This window comes from Cajanus cajan, chromosome 7 (genome assembly GCF_000230855.2).
Source record: "Cajanus cajan strain Asha chromosome 7, NIPB_CcT2T_4, whole genome shotgun sequence".
NCBI classification, from domain to species: domain Eukaryota; kingdom Viridiplantae; phylum Streptophyta; class Magnoliopsida; order Fabales; family Fabaceae; genus Cajanus; species Cajanus cajan.
Window position 1 is genome coordinate 59,828,839 of NC_138523.1, and position 19,563 is coordinate 59,848,401.

The window sequence follows — 19,563 nt, forward strand, 5'->3', positions numbered from 1 at the left end:
CTATATTATTTATTAAGACTAATAATCTTTAAATATAATTTAAAATTTAAAAATTAATTTAAGTGAAAATACTTTATTAGTATCAAAATTATATAAGTTACATTTCATAGCACATTTTATAAGCATTTTATACTTAATTTATGTTAATTTACAATTGGATTAAGATTAGGTTCATTATTAATATTTTTAATTTTTTCACTTGTAGGGTTTTGACATATTTTTGTGATTGGATATTTTTTTAATTGTGTGATTTTAATTTTGAGATTGAAAATTTGAAGACTTAAAAGTCTTAAGAGAAACATAAAAATCTTTGAAAGTTATTTTAAAGTTGATTCATGAAGTCTTTTGAAGAAATTGACAAGAAGAAACTATTGCATGGGTGTGAAAATTTTCAATGTAAGTGTAAGGATGACATCAAATTATTCCAATGTAGAATGGATGTCCTTCACCTTTTAAATTTTTTTTTACACCTTCACCATAACAATGTGGTTAATCCTTACACCGTTATGGACAAACTTAATGTTTTATTTTTGTAATTATTTTATTTTATTTTTAACGGACATTTTAAGTTTAAAATAGTCACTCTTAGTAATTTTAAGATATTTTTAAAATAGATTAAGAAAGATGAAAATTTTGAGATAGTCACTCTTATTATTTTCATTATGTTTTCATATTACATCTCACATGTAAATAGTTCTCTCTTATATTTTGGGATTCAATATAATTTCGTAATGTTTGTATTTATTGTATTTCTTTCTATTATTTTTTTATCTATAAATATGACTTATGCAATATTATAAAGTTGACATTCAAAGATTAATCTATAATGTGAGATGTAACTTTCTATTATTTTATTTATTTTTTTAACAAATAAAGGATATAATTTTGGAACTACTTCTTTAATTCATGACCTAAGAGTTAAATTAAATTAACATAATACCTAAATAAGTATTATTAAGAAATTAATGTAATTAAATCAAATATCTCATAAGAATATAAAGATGATTGAACTAATTTGTTTATTATTATCTTGTGAAATTTAATCTTAATTATAAATTAAATTCTCAACCTATTCTAATTATTAATTCTTAATTAAATTTTAAACTTTGAACTTATCGAATTTAATTTTTATTTTAATTCTCAATTCTTTCATTTTAATTATATTTAATTAGCAATAATTACTTTGTTAAACACATGGAACGATTTTTAATATGTTAAATCCTAAATCTTAAAAAAAAATTTCTATTATTCGACAACTCTATACTTCCAATTTCTATCTATCAATCCATCAATAAAAAAATTAAAATAAAATATTTGATATAAAAGATGTTAATAAATAAAAAGGAGGTAATTTTTAAAATTTTATTATATATTTTATTAATTTAATGAATATGATAATGATAAGTGTTAATTAGAATTTAGATCCTCTCCTACAATATATATTTTATATATTTTTTTATATATACAACTTTTATTCGTGCAAATAAATATATAATACGTAAAATATTGTTTTTAAGACTTTTGATTTTTTTTTTAAATATGTTAGTGTCACTGTTGAATTAAATAATAAAGCTACTAAAGAAAATAAAATTTGGCACATTTAAAGAAAATTAAAAGTCGACATTTTAAAAATGCAAACCAATTTTTATATATTTATAGGAAAAGAATAAGTGTGATATTTTTGAAGAAGCAGTTCGGTTTGTTATATGGGCCAAGTTGCCGACCCGATTATCCGTTGCCATAACTGAACAACCAGAAACATTGACAGAGTGCGGTGGAATGCAATGTTAGGTGGCGGCGTCTCTCGTATTTCCCAGCATTTTCGAGAGTGCGACCTCCATTTCCACGTCCCTTTCACCTTCACCTTCACTTACTCTGCTTCTCCAACTTTCCACACACCTTCTTCTCCACGCATCGCCATTACTGCCACTGCCAACCGCACCCGCTCTTTTGCCACCCCATCCAAGTCCTCTGGCGAAATTCCTCTCCTTTTCGATTCTTTCAGGTCCTATTCTTCATTTTATCAAATGGGTTTTTTTTTTTATTTTTGGTTTTTTGATGGAAACATGTTTTAGTTCACCTCTTCAAAAAAAAAAGAAAAAAGAAGAAGAAGTAAAGTGGAGGTGTATTTTTCAAGACCTGGTGACTTGGTGTGAGCTAAAATCTCTAAGCAGCAAACACCACCACCAACATAGTCTTATCCTACTAAGTGAGGTCTGCTACATGCTATTATCAAGTTTGTATCTTGAGAATAGGGTATTATTAGTTACAATTCTTTGTAAACCCAAAGTTGAACGTTGAAGGTCCTATCTCCCATGATGTCCGAGGAATGAGTTGCCTAAAGTATGTATGATGATAATAAGAATATTAAGCTTTATGTGCTAATGCTAATCATTCATTAGTTTGTTCATTTTGAATATTTTAATCTTAGTCACACACAAACACAGTGAGTGTGTATGAGGGTGAGACCGTGAGAGAGAGTTGATTTGATAAAAGTTGTAAATAATTCAGATGAGAGTTGTTAAACTAGATCTATCTGGAAATTGAATCACTAGAGCTGGCCTGGTAGTGGAGAGTTGAAGTAGTATGCACAAGATTTAGGTTCAAACCATGTTTCATCGTAATTCTTATGGATCAAAAAAAAGATCTACATGTAAATTGTGGAAATAAAAACCACTAATAAACAGATATACCGATTTTCTTTAATGTGCATTAATTGTCATCCTGTTTTACTCAAGAATCTGATTTAGTTATTCTTTATGTGAAGCCAACAAGAGGATGAACGTGAAATTCTCTCTGATGGGAGATCTGCTGTGGCAGGTTTTTATCCTCTTTCACCTGACGCCTTTTTTACCATTTTTCATATGATGTCCAACTATGTCATTGGCAACTTGTGTTCTTACTTCTTAGAATATTTATATTGTTTGGAGGGAAATAACAGGATTTTTCAAAAAGGAAAACAATAAAGAATGGTTGATGATTTTGTGGAACTGGTTCTGTGATTTACCATGTCATCATAGTTTTTTATAGGAGAGAATTGCATCCTGTCAGGCTTCTTGATTCTCCTAGTATTGTATTTCTTCCTTAACTTCATATATCTTTTTATTCTTTTGGCTACTTATTGTCAATTAGTCATTCTTGTTTGCTCTTTGTGCATGATTGCATGTAGATTTCTTGATTTATTTTTTAAATTAGTATTACTTACTTGAGTGAGTGGTGTAGACTGTAGAGAACTAGTGAAGAAGGACGTGCAGAAAATTGAGTTTTCACTTTGGAAGTTGGGATATATGTTATGTACTATTGTTGATTCTATCTTAGTCATTGCCAGGTGGAATTGTAGCATTGGGAAAGTTTGATGCTCTGCACATAGGTCATCGAGAACTTGCAATTCAAGCATCAAGGGCTGGACCTCCATTTCTTTTATCATTTGTTGGCATGGCAAAAGTACTTGGTTGGGAACCTAGGTATGACATAGTATAGGTTGGGATCAAACCAATTAAACAGGTTTACTTTATTGGTTTATGTGGGTGGAAATGCGTTTGGCTGTTGCATTCATATAATATGATCTTATACTGTTGGCTAATTGATTTTAAAAAAAATGATTTGTACTAAATTTTTTAATATATGAAAAGTTTCCTATTGGGAGTTGGGACTAAAATTTAGCCTTGACATAAAGTTAAGGTTCTGTCTTGTGACCTAGATGTCCCAGTTCAAATCCTGGAAACAACCTATCCACTTGTAGGGGTAAGGTTGACTGATGCATAAGCTGTTGGCATAGCACAATGTTCACGCCATACTGAAATCATGGCAGTGTTCCTCACTTTAGCATTGTATACTGAAATCATGGCAGTGTTCCTCATGCACTAGATTATAGAATGGAATAAAGCATAGATCGCATACAGAGATATTAAAATGATTATTGAGCATTCCTTTGTCAGTTGTTACTCTTCATTTGTTATTTGGGGCTTCAGATTAGTAACCATTTTTGTGTTCCCTATTTGAATAATTGATGGTAGAAAAAATAATCATAAAATCAGATGAAGCTGGCTATTGTGCTCCTTCACAACACCAACAAAACATATAAAGCCTTTTTCCACTAGATGGGGGGTAAGGCTTTTCATTAGATTTACTCTTCCAATGGGAATTAAAACCTAAACCATCTATCCTTCTGAGGTTTGGTCTTTGTTTTGGAGTTCTTTTCTGTGATTACATATATGAAATATACATTATTTAGCTATCCTATGGTTGTTAAAATAATTCCTGACATATATAAACTCCTAATTCATGTTTATATTCTGAATTACTGGGGATTGGGGCATCATATTTGTTATCTCCTTGAGGTAAAATAACATGTGTTTTGTTATATGTTTCCCAATCAGGGCTCCTGTAGTTGCTAAATGTGACCGAAGGCGAGTTCTTTCATCTTGGGTTTCTTATTGCTGTAACATGGTCCCAGAAGAGTTTCAGGTTCAATTTTCAAGTGTACGTCATCTCAGTCCACGACAATTTGTTGAGAAGCTAGCAAAAGAACTTAGTGTGCGCGGAGTTGTTGCAGGTAAATAAGTAGCTCCATAATTTACTGTCAATTTATATCAACCCCTTTCATATTAACATAATTTATTGGTATTTGTTATTTTTCCTTTAAATTAGTTGCTCCATAATTTACTGGTATTAGTTATTTTTCCCGAATAGCAACATCAACATGATTTGGTGCCTGTTTGCATAATGTTCTCCAGAAGCTTTATAGGAGAAAAAAGTTTGAAGAAAAAAAGAAATTAGCTTCTCCATATGCACTTGAGAGAGTTTTTACAAATTAGATTATACATAAGCAATTTTTTTTTTTTTGAGAAAGCTAATTTTATTTTCCTTTCTATTTTCTTCTCTTATGAGTACTTCTAGATAAGTTTATCCAAACATGCCCTTATTCTATTATCAATATTTACTTACAAACTGAAATAGATATCTGTCCTGGAACTTCTGGTAGGTGAGAACTACCGATTTGGGTACAAAGCAGCTGGGGATGCATTGGAGTTGGTAAAGCTTTGTGAGGAGTATGGAATGGAAGCTTACATAATAAAATCTGTTATGGACAAGAATCGTTGCTCTGTAGATATGAATTCTGTTGCTAACTCCAAAGAGAGGGGACAGGTCTCATCTACACGTGTTCGTGAAGCCCTTGCCGTAGGGGACATGAGGTATGTCTCAGAGCTTTTGGGTAGGCCACACCGTCTCATATTAATGGCCACTGACCAAGAAAGATTCAGTACTGGACAGTATAAGGTATCTGCTCCTAGATCCTGCTTATTGAATCTTGCACCAAAGGAAGGTTTATATGAGAAGTGTTCACTTTTCCTTGATCAGGAAAATGTTGTGCAGTGTAGAGTAGTTATTGACAGCAAGTTTGTGCATATAGAAACAGATTACGGAGGTCTCGGTGATTTTTTTGGTTCTCTAAATTTGCAGTTCTTGCACATTGAATTTGGTGATTCCTGCACTTGATTCAGTTTAGATAATTATTTCTATTCAAATTTATAGTCTACTGAATTATAGATGATTGTTCCATCCCCCAAAGTGCTTCGAGTGAAACTTCCAAATCTTAAAGCTGATACAAGTATACATATATGTACCTTTCTTCCTTTTTGATGCCATATGCCTCCAAACTAAGTGATTAAATTTGGTCAACTCAATTGATTATTCCAGTCATTTGCGAGTCTCTTAACGTCTATGAAATTAGTCATATTTTGTTGTGAATCACTTGTTTCTGGAAATTAAGTGCTAGTTCTGGAAATTAGTTCGTGCTTGCCCAAATAAGTCTGTCAAATAAGTGAAATAACTATTATGTTGTGATACTCTTTCAAAGAACAAGTTTTGGAACAAATATAAATTTATTTTAAGGAGTATATTGGTAACATTTTTTTTTCATGAAAACTTAGTTTTATTTTCTTAACTAGTTTTTTTTTATAACAGTTGTAAGTTTTTGTTTTAGTACAAAGTTCTTTTTGATCCTTGATCTTAGAGCAACTTTAAGGCTGCATCTTAGAAGGTTGCATAGTTTGGTTTTCTAAGAATGTAATGTGATGTGTAGAATAAGGTGCTTGTAGAATTAACTTTAAGATAAATAATAATGAGTCCCAACTGAGATGAACAAGAGAGAAAAAGCAAGTTATCAGGAATAAAATTGCTCTTGGAGTCAAATCTGTCCACCAGCCACATTGATCTTTTTTTACCTTTCGGTTTGAGTATTCCTACATAAAATGAAAAACATTGGTTTAGTTTTGTTCAGCATATGCAAACTCATGTTGCTCTTGTCTAATCCTCTCAATTGAAATGCAATTGATGTAAATTTAAGTGGAAATAAAAATAAATATCTCTTTAAAAAATTGATGTAGTGAAAGAAGTGAAATAATAACACTTTTTCTAAAACACATCTTTGTTATTGTAATTTGTTAAAATTTACAGAATTTTGAGTTTTACTCTTTACTCAATGAATTCGTATTCATGAATTTGTAATTTAGCAAAAAAAATTATTTGGTAGTAAAGAGTGGTTAAAGTATATTAGAGGATGTTGTTAACGCTCTTAATGAATGAAATAAAAACAAGCATATAATGAAACAAAAGAAGAGAAAAACATTTGATTAGTGCTCACATGATCATACAATTGATACAAATGAGATAATGTAACTTATAAAAAAATAAAATAAAAAGGAGATAATGCAACTTAGCTTTTTTTCTTTTAATTATTTTTACGTTCTACATGACATTTTACGACTATATTTACTTTCTTAGAATGACTAATGATTTTATAATGTAAAGATTCATGAAAATAAAAGACAACAAAACAAGTGATGGAAAGGTAATAATGAGAGAAATGAATCAATTTTTTTTGTCCATGACGAGAAATAATCATTGATTTGTGCAAAAATAATTATTAGTAAAACTAAGGTCATAAATATAACTAACATTTTTAACTTCTATATGATATTTGAAACTCCATAAGTAAAAAAATACTTATGTTTATAAAGACTTTTCTTTTTAATAAACTCCTCTGTTAAGAATGATAAAATTAAGCAAAGTGGCACAAATCCTGAAAGTGAGATAAATAAGTAAAAAAATGAGAAAATTTAGATTTAGTATCAATTTTTTTTATAGAGAATTTGGTATCATTATACCATTAAAAAATTAGTCAAAATATATTTTTGGTATAAGTTGAAAGTTTGAGTTTCAAAATTTCAAAATGCACTTTCCTACATCTAAATCCTCATCCTCATCTCTATAATAGTATTTCCCATTTCTGATCCAAATTCGACACTACAAATCCTAAACCTTTAAATCTAAACTCAATTGCTTTTGTGAGGAACAACTTCTCATAATTCATAATTTCGACAATAGCGTCAAGTTTAACCTCAAGGACCATTACTTCTACGAGGTCTCCATTGGTTGTCACCTCACAATGGAGGAGTTTGACTTCATGCTTGGCTACTCCTTCTTTATGAAGGAGTTCATGCATCCTAAGAGCATCCACCACTCTATTGATACTACTATTATTGCCACTTTTTCCAAAGCTAAGAAGAACTATGTTGATTACCTCATCAAGATTGTCGCTACTTATCACAATCGTCGTAGCAGATGAGCGAGACATCTCATTGGTGAAGGAAGACCAATGGTTTAACTCTGTCACCAATGACAATTAGGATACATATAAAGAGTATGATGAAGTTACAACAGTAAAGTGCGTTTTGAAATTTTTTCTAAAAACAATTAAAATCAATAGTGGACCATAAAGATTATTTTTAAAGTATTATAAAATATTAGGGATGAAACATCAACATTTTTTTTACGAAAACTAAAAATGAAAAAATAATAAATTATATGTATGAAAATTATATTTAAACTTATAATTAAATAATACTTTTAGGAGTATTTGATAGAAATATTCTTTTTGAGTTTCTTAATAATCTTTGGTTTGGTAGGACATATTTTCACAAATTTAGCATTTTTATGAATGATTCTTTTAATTATGTTTTCTTAAAAGTTCCTCGTATTTTTAAGAATATTTTAAAGATATTAGATACAATTATGAAATTTTAAAGAAACATAATTTTAAACTTCGAAGGATGAAAATAAAATTCCATACAAGAGACCCATAAAAGTCATATTTAATATAATTTTTTATTACACTATCAAATATGTCAAAATTAAATAGAGACTATAAAATTACTATATTTATTATTTTGAACACTGTAAAGTAAAAATAAATTGTAAAAAATTCAAATGTTTTCGAAAATAATTATTTTTTTGGTTACATAAAAAAACATTATTAATAATCAAGATAAAAAAATACACGCTGATCATTTAAAAGAATACAATTATCAATACATATTTTATTAGAGCGAGGATAAAAAGAATGAAAATTTTCACCCGAGAAACGACGTCGTGTGCCACTTGGTTCTCTAGAACCGCGGAGCGTGAATCGTAGAGAAGAGACGACAAATCGGTGACCGGAAGCACTGAGCCTGTGACGGCAGCCACCGTCTTCGTCGCCGGTGGATTCCGCTTTCATCCACTTTCACTCCCTTGCATCTGAATTTGTAAGATATGCTATGTTTTGCATTGTTTTTATGAATGAATGAAATGAATTACAAAATGAGTTTGTCAATCAGATTGAGGGCAACTGTGCTTCAATCACAATCATGCATTCATTCTTTAAAATTGATTTTATTCTTTTGCAAAGCAAACAAGCTAAATAAAGATGCTAAAGTGTAATATTTATCAATTGTAATTGTAACTAAGCTCTTTGTAATAGTCTTTAATATGCTGAAGTTTGTCCTCTCAATTAGGTGAAGCTGTGTTCCTTCAACATAAGACTTCTTGCTTGTTGCTAGTGTGCAAGAAAAACTTTGAAAAGTAATGATATTTGCACATAGAAATCTTGCACAATTTTGTTTTTAGACAAGAAAAACACGTTTCAATGTTATCTACCTATCTATCTTTCTTTGCTAAAAAATGCAAAGTGTAATCCCTTCGGTGCATTTGGTTTTGATGTCTGGGGAATTTTGTGGACTTGTCTATTGGAGCAAATAATTAGAAGTAGTCAGTCCAACAGGAATACATTTCAGAAATGCAAAAAGGAAGATATGTCTCCTAATAAGTTGAATGAAGATGTGAACAATCCTTTCCAACCAAATGCACCGAAACGATTACAATGCCACAATTTGTTTGCTGCTCTTTTGTTGCCAAAGCTTCAATTCTAAGTAGCCAAAACTGTGCTAGAGTAGAAACTCACCCTAGGCTGCTCGATTCCACTAAATTATGAGATTCATTTGCCTTGCATTCCTATGAGAAAATATAATTTAATTAATTTTTATTTTTCTTGCAGCTGCAGAGTGAGTTGCAGTTGCAGGACCTGCATAAAATGCTTCTTCGGAGGATTTTTACTGCATGTCCTCAATCAAAGAGGATGTTCAGCTCTTCTGTTAGCCACGGCTATGAAAGTGCTATTCAAGAACTCAACAAGGTAAAGCCTCTCTTTGCTGTGTTCTGCTAGAGGTTTAGAGTTTAAGGTTTTCCTTTTCTGTTTTTGCCACAAACATTGGCATAATATATGCCTTGATTACTACAGAGAACTTGTTCTAAATTTGGATTTGCAAAATTGTGATTAGATATTTATTATTTTTTTATGAAATTTTATACCTATTTAAATTTAAATATCTTATACCTATCATATTCTATATATTATTAGTATAATTGTATTGCCGTTGTGTCAGATATACGTTTCATATTTGTGCATCATAGAATCTAGCACAATGCAAAGAGATTAAGTTCACTTGCTGGATGTTTATATCCTTTTTCATTTATCATAAATCCATTTGAATGCGTAGCTGGTTCGGATGCTGTAATGTCATGTCAAGTGCTGACAAAGTCATTAAAATCTAACCTAATTTCTGCGTGATTTCTATTTGCTATCAATATCTACTATGAAGGTTTTGTTCCACCTGTACAGAGAAATGTTGGTAGAATTACCGTAATCCATGTTTAGTTACTTATTCCTTTCAGGAAATGGAATTGGTATTTGGTGAACCTCCTGCAAATACACTAGCTAGCTCTGCAAGCAATAGTCATTTGAACAATGAACCCCAGCTGTCATCTCAAAACATAGGTGTAAGTTCTTCTGAATTGACTCATACTGGCAAATCAGGGGAAGCTCAAATGGTAGACGTGTCTCCTAAAGAAAGTAGTAAAAGAACTGCCATTGCTGTTTGCAAGGTAATTCTTGGAAAGAAGGTGTTTGATTTGGTCTTGGCCAATCAAATGGCGAAAGGAGATGTGCTTACTGTGGCGAAAATTGCTGGCATAACAGCAGCAAAGCAAACTAGCAACCTCATTCCGTTGTGCCATAACATAAGCCTTTCACACGTGCAAGTAGATTTGAGATTGAATCATGAAGACTTCAGTCTAACAATAGAAGGGGAAGCTGCATCAACAGGTAAAACCGGGGTTGAGATGGAAGCAATGACAGCAGTGTCTATTGCAGGCTTAACGGTGTATGATATGTGTAAGGCTGCTTCAAAAGATATAGCTATTACGGATATAAGACTTAAGCATAAATCTGGTGGGAAAAGTGGAGAGTACTGGTGGAGACAATGATTGTTTTATACGCATTTTAATGACACCACCAAGAATGCTATTCTTCTGTTAGTTGTTCTCAGCTGCATAGCTCTCTATTCATGATTTCCCTGTAATGAATGCGTGAATACTGGGGCTACCTTTGATGAAGTACCTTCTAATAGTTGCGCTTTCACTTGTCTCATTGTAGGCATTGTCAAATTTTCGCAAGTGATATAGGTTTCAGGTCAAATTTCTTCCACTAAAAAAAAACAAAAAACAGTTTCAGGCCAAATGCCTTTCTTTAACTTAAATTTAATATAATTATAATTTATTATTTGTGTAAAAGAAATACTATTTTCATTTTTTATTTTTATTTTTAGGGGCTTATTTGGATAGGGTGGAAGAGGTAAGGGTCCGCTTATTTATGTTTTTTATTTTCTATTTCCATTTTTTGTTTATATTTTTTAATTAAAAAATTGCAATATAGTTTTCGATCTATTTGCTGTTTTTAAAGATTTATACAAGAAATATTGAAAGTATTTTTGTTTGTTTTATTCTAACTTCTTATGAGTCTAGATAAGTTAATTTTTAAATATTATCCTATTAACGCTCTTAATAATAAAATTAAATTATTAGGTGATAATTTATTCTTGAAAAATGTTATTTTTTTATAATAAAATATACTACAACTTTTATACTTTTTCTATTGAAATTAATTTTTAAAATAAGTGTTATTTTAATTATTTTATATAATTAATACTAATTACTTTTATTTTTATTTTTATTATTGTGTTAAAATTGAGGTTAATTTTTTAAAACATATTATTCTCTCTTATCTATTAATTATTTTTTAATTAAAAAAAACTTAAAACGATATTTACTAAGAAGAAGGTAATTGAAAAGGAAGAGAAATATAAGATGTAATAAATCATGTGATAGAAAGAAGTAGAACTGAAGAATATTATTGTATAAATTATTTATGAGTTGTTATATAAATATTACATTTTTTTATTTTATCGTATATTTTTTTTATTATGAACTAGAAGGATTGAGATATTTAATATTTTTAATAATTACACGTAAATATATATTAAAAATTATAGATAATTATTCAAAAATAATATAATATTTTTTGAATTAAAAGGATATAATAATTTACTACAAAATAAAAATCAAAAGAATGATTATAAAAATATATTCATTTTATAGATATAAATATAGATAAACAAGCTAAAAAGCTTAGTTATGGTGAATATTTAAGAGATCGGTTACTTGAATGATATCATATCACATTAAGTTTGAATGCTTATAAAACTTTAAGCTCATATCGTTTAAAAAATTGATAGTAAGATTTTGTCCTCATGTAAAACGAAAAAATCATGGTAGTTGTCGAACTTCCAAGGAAGCAAATTAATTGACCAGATGTCATTGATTGGACAACTTAACTTGCTTTGAAATTTGACTACTCTCTTTCCTCATGAAAAGGGTAGGTAGTAGAGTTCTACACTTCTACAATTCAACGATACTTTAATTTTATTTTTTTTTTCCATGGACTTTTATTTTGTTTTAAAAATGATTATGAATTTTGAATTTTCTTAACCCCTGTATAGGGTAGGCACGCGCTTATTTGACCAACCGATATATTAGTTGATTTGATAATTACAGTTACAAAGATCACATATACAGTAGCATATAAAAAAATAAAAATAAAAAACACATGTGATCTTTGAGGGGCAAAATGGTCCTTTCAAGGTCTCACCCCTGTTTTCTCGGAACCACAAACACACCAAACAACAATCCTTTGGTCAACTTCAATACACCACGTGGCTGAATCTTGTTGGTCCATTCTCCTTTAGAATCAGAAAAAAATTAACCTTTTCTTCCTTTCAAATTTTAATTTTTGTTGCAGAATCACGTGGAGGGTTTAAACCTAATTGGATACCCAATTCACAAAAGGGAAGCTTCGGGGTTTACTGTTGCATCCCAATCGGGCTGTCAAAACGACGTGACGTTGACAGCCCGGTTCTCTGGAGATAGAAACAACATATTCATTCAATCACATTCCCAGTTTTCAGGTACCATTCCTATGGAATAATCTTTTCCCTAACCGAATATCCTATTCACATTCAATTTTATTATTTATTGTTCTCTGCTCCGCGTATTTTCTACGTGTTATTTGTGCGGTGCACGTTTTTCTCTCTTCCTTCCAATTGGGTACTATACCCCACCTACCCTTCTTAATGATGCTTCTTGTTTTCCTTAAAGCATTGTTCTTTCGTCTAACATTTCTCATTGACGCGTGATTCCCATTTTGGGTCTGGAATTTTTATTGTAGATTACAAGGGTTGCTGCTTATAGGTGTTATGGTGTTGTTATTGGTTTGAAAGAGCTTCTGCAATGGGTTCGTTTTCCGGAGCCATTCAGCGACCACTTGTGGCCGCCACCGCCGTCGCCCTCGCTTCTTTCTCCGCCGATATCTCCGATAAATTGCCATTCCGTGGATCCTCGCGTGATTGTGATTGTTCTACCTCCAATTTGGTAAATTCTTCGCCTTCTAACATAATACAAGGATCAGATTCGCCGTGGGTTTCTCATATTTCGGACTCAAAACTTGCTGACCTATCTTTTGTGACCCGAATTCCGGTGCCTGTGCCTAATGTTCAATTCCGGGTGCCAAGTTTAGGGCACAATTGTGGTTCAAATTTGTACCATTCTTCGGTTGCTTCGTCACCGCTTCTTCGGAATTTGTTTCACTCTGCTGACTTGCCTAGGGTTCCAGGGCCTGCTGCATGTTTCGATGGTGTCTCCAATTCAAGTTCTGAGGTCATGTATAAATGGCATTTGCCGGAGGCAAATGCTTTAGGTGATTCAAATTGTTCATTGACAAAGTCAAGGACAGTGGTGGTTTTGCTTGGATGGTTGGGAGCAAGGCAGAAACACTTGAAGAAGTATGCGGAATGGTACACTTCAAGGGGGTTTCATGTCATTACTTTTACATTTCCAATGGGTGAGGTCCTGAGTTATAAGCCTGGAGGTAAAGCTGAGCAAAATGTTCATTTGCTTGTGGATCACTTGGCTGATTGGTTAGATGGGGAGAGTGAAAAAAATCTTGTCTTTCATACTTTCAGCAACACTGGATGGTTAACGTGAGTGCAGAGACATAAAATTTGGCTGTGTTTTTCTTTTATGGATGCCATTAGTTTGTTGCTTGATTGTTTTGGCGTTCATTTTTGCAGATATGGTGTTATTCTTGAGCATTTTCAGAAGCAGGATCCATCCGTCATGGAAAGGATCAGGGGATGCATTGTAGATTCTGCACCTGTTGCATACCCTGACGCTAAGGTAAATGCTTAGCTATTGTGAAACTTGATGAATGTTGTTGTTTGTTGTGTATGTATATTTCCTATGCTGTTTTTTTTTCTTATCTAGTGTTCATGCTATTATTGCTAGCTGTCCTTTATAATTTCTTTGCTATAATATATATCATCACCGTCTAAATGATCAAATTAATTGCCCTGGTGTTTCGATATTATGCTTGATTTCTCTGATATTTCGGGAATTGAGACATTGGCATTTGAACATTTGGTTGAGATCCTTGACTTCTCGGTTTTATGTTTTGGGTTTTGATAAAAATGAGTTAACTGATACATGATTTCTGTTACTCTTTTCACTACTAATACTGGTTCTAGAAATGTTTTATTCTAGAATAGTAGATATGATTTTAATTATCTGATTATCGTTTCAGGTCTGGGCCTCAGGTTTCTCTGCAGCGTTTCTCAAAAAGAATAGTGTGGCTACAAAAGGACGTGTATTTTCCAATGAATCTGGCATTAAAGTATCAATTGGCAGCGAAGATGATTTAGGACTCAAACCTGCAGCAACAGAAGCAGCTTTGCTATTAATACTAAAGAAATTTTTTGAGGTCATTCTGTATCTTCCTTCAGTGAATAGGTAACGACTCTAAAATTATTCTTCTTCTACTTGGTTATTTTAAAAATGATGATATTTCATCCCAACTCTTGCTTTCCTTGGATTCTTCTAGAAAAATTGCTGTTTTTTTAGCGGGTATTTGACCATTGTTGGTAAGATCAAGTTGATAATAAATTGTCATGACCCTTGAATGGTTGAGCAATATGATTGTATTGAGTCTATTGACAATTTAGAGATTCAAACGTTCTCACACCGGAGTATATAAGCCATTGATGATTGTATCATTGCTGAAATTCTGAATAGAACTTGAATAATAATAACTACGGCAATATGTTCTTTAGAAAAGTCACATCTTGCAATTCCCTTTCCAAAATGTAATGTTATACATGCAAGATTTTAGTAAAATCCATAACTGGAAATAGCAGAACATCCCTTATTGAACTATGTTATGGTCTTTTGGTGCTAATTCACAAAATATGACCAATCATCAATAAATTTTCAATATTTGTCTAGGTTAGTTGGCTGTTTTTATCTAAGTACTTATCTTTCTGTAGTAAGACAACTATGGTCCTAACTAAATTGATCTTGTTTAAATGCAGGAGGCTCTCTGATGTTATGAGCAGATTATCGACAAAGCAACCAAGCTGTCCGCAGTTATACATGTATAGCACTGCTGACAGGGTTATTCCTGCTGATTCAGTGGAATCCTTTGTAGAGGCACAGCGTAGGGCTGGACATGATGTGAGGGCTTGCAATTTTGTCTCCTCACCCCATGTTGACCACTTTAGGAATGACCCTAAATTGTATACATCTCAGCTCAATCAGTTTTTAGAGGAATGTGTTCTTGACCGTTGTAAATCTTTCTAATTCGTTGCATTCCTTGTCTTATACAACATATAGTTCATTCATTTTTATTTTTATTTTTATTTTTTTATTTTTGAAAGCAGTCATTCAATTAATTGATGGCGGGTTAGTTCTGTATCCAAAGTCAACCACATCAAGGGGATTACATAATTGTTCCGTCACAGCTTATAATTGATTGTACATTGATATATTGATAGTGCAAATGAAGACATTGCAACTTTCTCTTCAATTGTTTATCTTATGTTTGAGCTGGAGCAAAAGTGGCTGATATTTGTAAGTTCAACAATATATTATCTTGTTAGTTGGTGGAAAATATTTTCATCATTGATATCTTAATGCGAAAAATGAAGTTAATGTGATTGAGATTATAAAAATATAAAATTAGAAAAAGCATGAGGGGTTTGTTACATATTTAAATAACATTTAGAAAAGATTTTATAAAGTTTATTTGAACTTCCATGAAAATAGTGTTAGATTTGATTATATGAAAATGCCGTGCACATGTAATCAGACTTCAAATATACGGCTCTAGCTCTCATAACAAGTCGTCAAGCATAATACCTGTGTTGATGTATTTAGAGTGAATTATATTGGGGTCAATAAATTTGTTGTGTTAATGTATTTAAAATTAGAAAATATAGAAGTTAAATTCCACTTTATATAAAAAAAAATTATGATCAAAGTATTTTTTTTTGAGGTTATTATTCAATGAAAATATTTTTAGCTGATTCTCTTATATGCATTTTTTATAATTTATTTTTTTAATTTTTATTTTTAGTTATATATACATATATGTATATTTAAATACCACTGATAAAAAATAATTTTATTTTACAATATAAATTATTTATTGTAAATGTAAAATATAATGCATATATTTAAAATATTTATTTATTACAATTTTAAAAACATTTACTTTTTTTTATATATAAATTATAACTATATAAAATAAATATTAAAAATACAAAAAATATTAGTTATAATATAATTTATATACTTGAAAATATTTATTTATTATAAATATTTGTTATATAAAATAAATATAAAATAAATTATTTAATAATTCATATTTTACATAAAATTTTATTAATTTAATCATTAAATTAAATTTAGTATATATTAAAAATTTTAATTTAATGATCACATCTTTAAAGTTAGATAAAAAAATATAAATATTAATTTATCTAATATTTATAAGTGTAATTATTATCAATTCCTCTTATCTATATTTATATCTATAAATAGAATATATATTGATAATCATTTTTTTTCTCTAATAGATTATTATAGTAAAAAAGAATCTTTTATATTCTTTTTGTGAAGAAAAAATTAATTTATGTAATAATAAAAAAGATCCAGACGAAATTGCCCCTGTAAAGCTAAGGCAAGAGGGAGACGAAGGGGGGTTTTGACGTAAATTGAGAGTGACAGTGGGGTAGGTGCTTTTCCTGAATCTACGCTAGGCCGTTGACAATGATTGTCTTTGGTGCACCAAATGACTATTGACTATTGACTATTGACTATTGACTATTGAGGCTTAGCCTTAGCCTGCTTCCTTTTTACATCACTCAACCAACACTTCTCTTCTCTGTCTCTTCTTATATCATTAATCCCCAAATCCCCCGTTAGGGTTTCCTCTCCATCAATGGCTTCCAATTCCATCCTTTGCATAAACGACGTCTTAACCGACGACGAGCTGCGTTTCATTCTTGGCCGCGTCGATACCGACAAGGACAAGGAAACCTTCGGGTTGGTATGCAAGCGATGGCTTCTGTTGCAGAGCACTGAAAGGAAGAAGCTTGCCGCACGTGCGGGCCCCCACATGCTCCGCAGAATGGCCGATAGGTTCACACGCTTGCTCGAATTGGACCTTGCCCAGTCCGTTTCTCGCTCCTTCTATCCCGGCGTCACCGATTCCGACCTCGCCGTCATCGCCAACGGCTTCACATGCTTGAAGATCCTCAATTTGTATAATTGCAAAGGTCCATTTCTTCTCCTCTATCTCTCATCTCCCAATTTTACTTTCACGTAGACGCTACTTATAAACTAAGTTTTTTTTTTCTCCAAGTAAAATAGTCATTTTGGGAAAGCTTCATATTAGTCACTTAAACTAAGAAAACGTCTAATAAGTTGTCAAGATACAAATTGATAATCATATTATTTCAAAATTAGAAGAAAAAAAATTGTGACTAAATTGATATATAATTGTAGATACTAAAATGATATTAAATTGTTAAATTTAGGAGTTTATTTGACATTATATTTAGTTTCAGGAAGTAATGCGATGAAGCTTACTACTTTCAGGATTAAAATGAATATTTTACCTAATAGTGAGAGTTAGAGTAGAATGCACAATATTTTAAGTTTGAATCTGGTGCTCTTTGTCATTGTAATTCTGATAGATAAAAAATGTATTTTTTTCCAACTTCATTTGGATATTTTGTTATTTAAAGTGTCATGTTATCTAATTTGAGTGATGATTAAGGACCGAGGTTTTATATTACATTTGCAGTTTTGTATGGAAAATTGTGACTTGTTTAATTTGGGGGGTGCAAGTTTTATGATTGACAGGGCATTTTATTGTTTGTGTATACAGGAATTACAGATGCTGGAATGAAAGCGATTGGTGAAGGTCTTTCCTCATTGCAGTCGTTGGATGTGTCTTACTGTAGAAAGTTGACTGACAAGGGATTATCAGCTGTTGCCAAAGGCTGTTGTGACTTGCGGGTATTGCATATGGCTGGTTGCAGATCTGTTACTGATGCTGCATTAGAAGCTCTCTCCAAAAACTGTTCTAACTTAGAGGAGTTAGGGTTGCAAGGCTGCACAAGTATTACTGACAATGGACTCATAAACCTTGCAAGTGGCTGTCCACGGATCAGGTTTTTAGACATCAATAAATGCAGTAATGTCAGTGATGTTGGGGTTTCTAGTATTTCTAGGGCTTGTTCGTCTTATCTCAAGACATTGAAACTGTTAGATTGCTACAAAATTGGGGATGAAACTATATTATCCCTGGCCGAATTCTGTGGTAATCTGGAGACTTTGATTATTGGTGGTTGCCGGGATGTCTCTGCTGATGCGATAAAGTCGCTGGCTACTGGGTGTGGAAGCAGCCTTAGAAGCTTGAGGATGGATTGGTGTCGAAACATTTCTGATTCTTCATTGAGCTGTGTTTTGAGTCAATGCAGAAACCTTGAGGCACTGGATGTTAGTTGCTGTGAAGAGTTGACGGATGCTGCTTTTCAGCTTATAAGCAATGAGGAGCCTGGATTGAGTTTGAAGAGTTTGATGGTTAGTTGTTGTACGAAGATCACAGTAGCGGGTATAGGCATTATTATGGATAAATGCACTTCTCTGCAATACTTGGATGTGAGGTCATGCCCGCATATTACAAAGGCTGGCCTCGATGCTAATTTCCATTTTCCTGAATGCTGCAAGATTAATTTTAATGGTAGCATCAGTGAGCCTGTTGTGCTTCTTTGATATTATAAATATTTTAAAATATTGGCTTCATCGTTGTGTAAACTTTATTCATAAGGCGTGCCTTTGTAAATTTGATGAGAATATGATTTGTTCTGGTGATGGTAGTCTTCTTGTGCAACCCATGTATCATGAATGTCACTGCAATGAATGTTATTGGATGTATCATATTTTATTGGTTAGTTCGGTTGTAAATTTGAAGAGGACAATCGTTTTTCTTTTTTGTATTTTCCCCTCTCCTGCTTCTACAAATTTGCACTTTTCACTTGATTAGCCCCGAATATGAGCATAGAAACACCATATTTTGTATTACAATTACTTGTTACCATTTGATCTGCATATGAAATTAAGAAAGACAGAAAAAAGGTGTTTCTATTTATTAGTATACCATTAAGTCTAAACTTGAGAATTCAAGGAAATTATTTATATTCCATGCCACTAAGTGTTGATGAGAAAGTGGGGAGTAGGATCAATAAGAGTGATAACATTAAAACTATTGGTTATAGGAAATAGTCTTGAAATTTAATAAATAAATAAAAAATCGTATTCGTGGGTAATGTTGATAAAACTAAAATTTTACTTGAGATTATTTAATATTTATTTTATTTTAAATTTATGGTATATAAAATTTAATTAATATAATTTTGTAATTTTTTGTTTTTTTTTTGTAAAAATAATATA

General features: G+C 31.5%; 4 protein-coding genes across 6 annotated transcripts; all 4 read left to right on the forward strand.

The window, feature by feature from the left end:
• The first annotated feature begins 1,698 nt into the window (after window positions 1-1,698).
• Window positions 1,699-5,648, forward strand: LOC109796899 (Nucleotidylyl transferase superfamily protein). 2 transcript variants are annotated; one of them, XM_020356747.3, is made up of 5 exons: window positions 1,699-2,005; window positions 2,768-2,820; window positions 3,329-3,464; window positions 4,380-4,555; window positions 4,985-5,648. In XM_020356747.3, exons 1-5 carry the CDS (start codon window positions 1,785-1,787, stop codon window positions 5,497-5,499), a joined length of 1,101 nt encoding a protein of 366 aa, XP_020212336.1. In that variant the 5' UTR covers window positions 1,699-1,784; the 3' UTR covers window positions 5,500-5,648. The 2 variants fall into 2 exon arrangements, with proteins under 2 accessions (XP_020212336.1, XP_020212337.1); XM_020356748.3 differs by having other exon boundaries at window positions 1,871-2,005; window positions 3,319-3,464.
• Window positions 5,649-8,393: 2,745 nt separating this feature from the next.
• CNX3 (cofactor of nitrate reductase and xanthine dehydrogenase 3) lies at window positions 8,394-10,798 on the forward strand. Its single transcript, XM_020357337.3, has 3 exons — window positions 8,394-8,588; window positions 9,377-9,514; window positions 10,054-10,798. Exons 2-3 carry the CDS (start codon window positions 9,413-9,415, stop codon window positions 10,642-10,644), a joined length of 693 nt encoding a protein of 230 aa, XP_020212926.1. The 5' UTR covers window positions 8,394-8,588; window positions 9,377-9,412; the 3' UTR covers window positions 10,645-10,798.
• Window positions 10,799-12,504: 1,706 nt separating this feature from the next.
• LOC109797715 (alpha/beta-Hydrolases superfamily protein) lies at window positions 12,505-15,628 on the forward strand. 2 transcript variants are annotated; one of them, XM_020357834.3, is made up of 5 exons: window positions 12,505-12,680; window positions 12,941-13,751; window positions 13,842-13,947; window positions 14,351-14,556; window positions 15,135-15,628. In XM_020357834.3, exons 2-5 carry the CDS (start codon window positions 13,003-13,005, stop codon window positions 15,400-15,402), a joined length of 1,329 nt encoding a protein of 442 aa, XP_020213423.2. In that variant the 5' UTR covers window positions 12,505-12,680; window positions 12,941-13,002; the 3' UTR covers window positions 15,403-15,628. The 2 variants fall into 2 exon arrangements, with proteins under 2 accessions (XP_020213423.2, XP_020213424.2); XM_020357835.3 differs by lacking the exon at window positions 12,505-12,680 and adding an exon at window positions 12,714-12,819.
• A 1,038-nt stretch (window positions 15,629-16,666) lies between these two features.
• Window positions 16,667-19,064, forward strand: LOC109798149 (RNI-like superfamily protein). The gene is made up of 2 exons (XM_020358385.3): window positions 16,667-17,381; window positions 17,996-19,064. The coding sequence occupies exons 1-2, from the start codon at window positions 17,045-17,047 to the stop codon at window positions 18,883-18,885; spliced, it is 1,227 nt and encodes a 408-aa protein (XP_020213974.1). The 5' UTR covers window positions 16,667-17,044; the 3' UTR covers window positions 18,886-19,064.
• Window positions 19,065-19,563: the final 499 nt, after the last annotated feature.

Coding starts and splice junctions, on each gene's coding strand:
- LOC109797715 (XM_020357834.3), top strand. CDS start 13,003: ATGGGTTCGTTTTCCGGAGCCATTCAGCGACCACTTGTGGCCGCCACC. Junction 13,752..13,841: donor AGCAACACTGGATGGTTAAC/GTGAGTGCAGAG, acceptor TCATTTTTGCAG/ATATGGTGTTATTCTTGAGC. Junction 13,948..14,350: donor TTGCATACCCTGACGCTAAG/GTAAATGCTTAG, acceptor TTATCGTTTCAG/GTCTGGGCCTCAGGTTTCTC.
- CNX3 (XM_020357337.3), top strand. CDS start 9,413: ATGCTTCTTCGGAGGATTTTTACTGCATGTCCTCAATCAAAGAGGATG. Junction 9,515..10,053: donor CTATTCAAGAACTCAACAAG/GTAAAGCCTCTC, acceptor TATTCCTTTCAG/GAAATGGAATTGGTATTTGG.
- LOC109796899 (XM_020356747.3), top strand. CDS start 1,785: ATGTTAGGTGGCGGCGTCTCTCGTATTTCCCAGCATTTTCGAGAGTGC. Junction 2,821..3,328: donor TGGGAGATCTGCTGTGGCAG/GTTTTTATCCTC, acceptor AGTCATTGCCAG/GTGGAATTGTAGCATTGGGA. Junction 4,556..4,984: donor TGTGCGCGGAGTTGTTGCAG/GTAAATAAGTAG, acceptor AACTTCTGGTAG/GTGAGAACTACCGATTTGGG.
- LOC109798149 (XM_020358385.3), top strand. CDS start 17,045: ATGGCTTCCAATTCCATCCTTTGCATAAACGACGTCTTAACCGACGAC. Junction 17,382..17,995: donor CAATTTGTATAATTGCAAAG/GTCCATTTCTTC, acceptor TTGTGTATACAG/GAATTACAGATGCTGGAATG.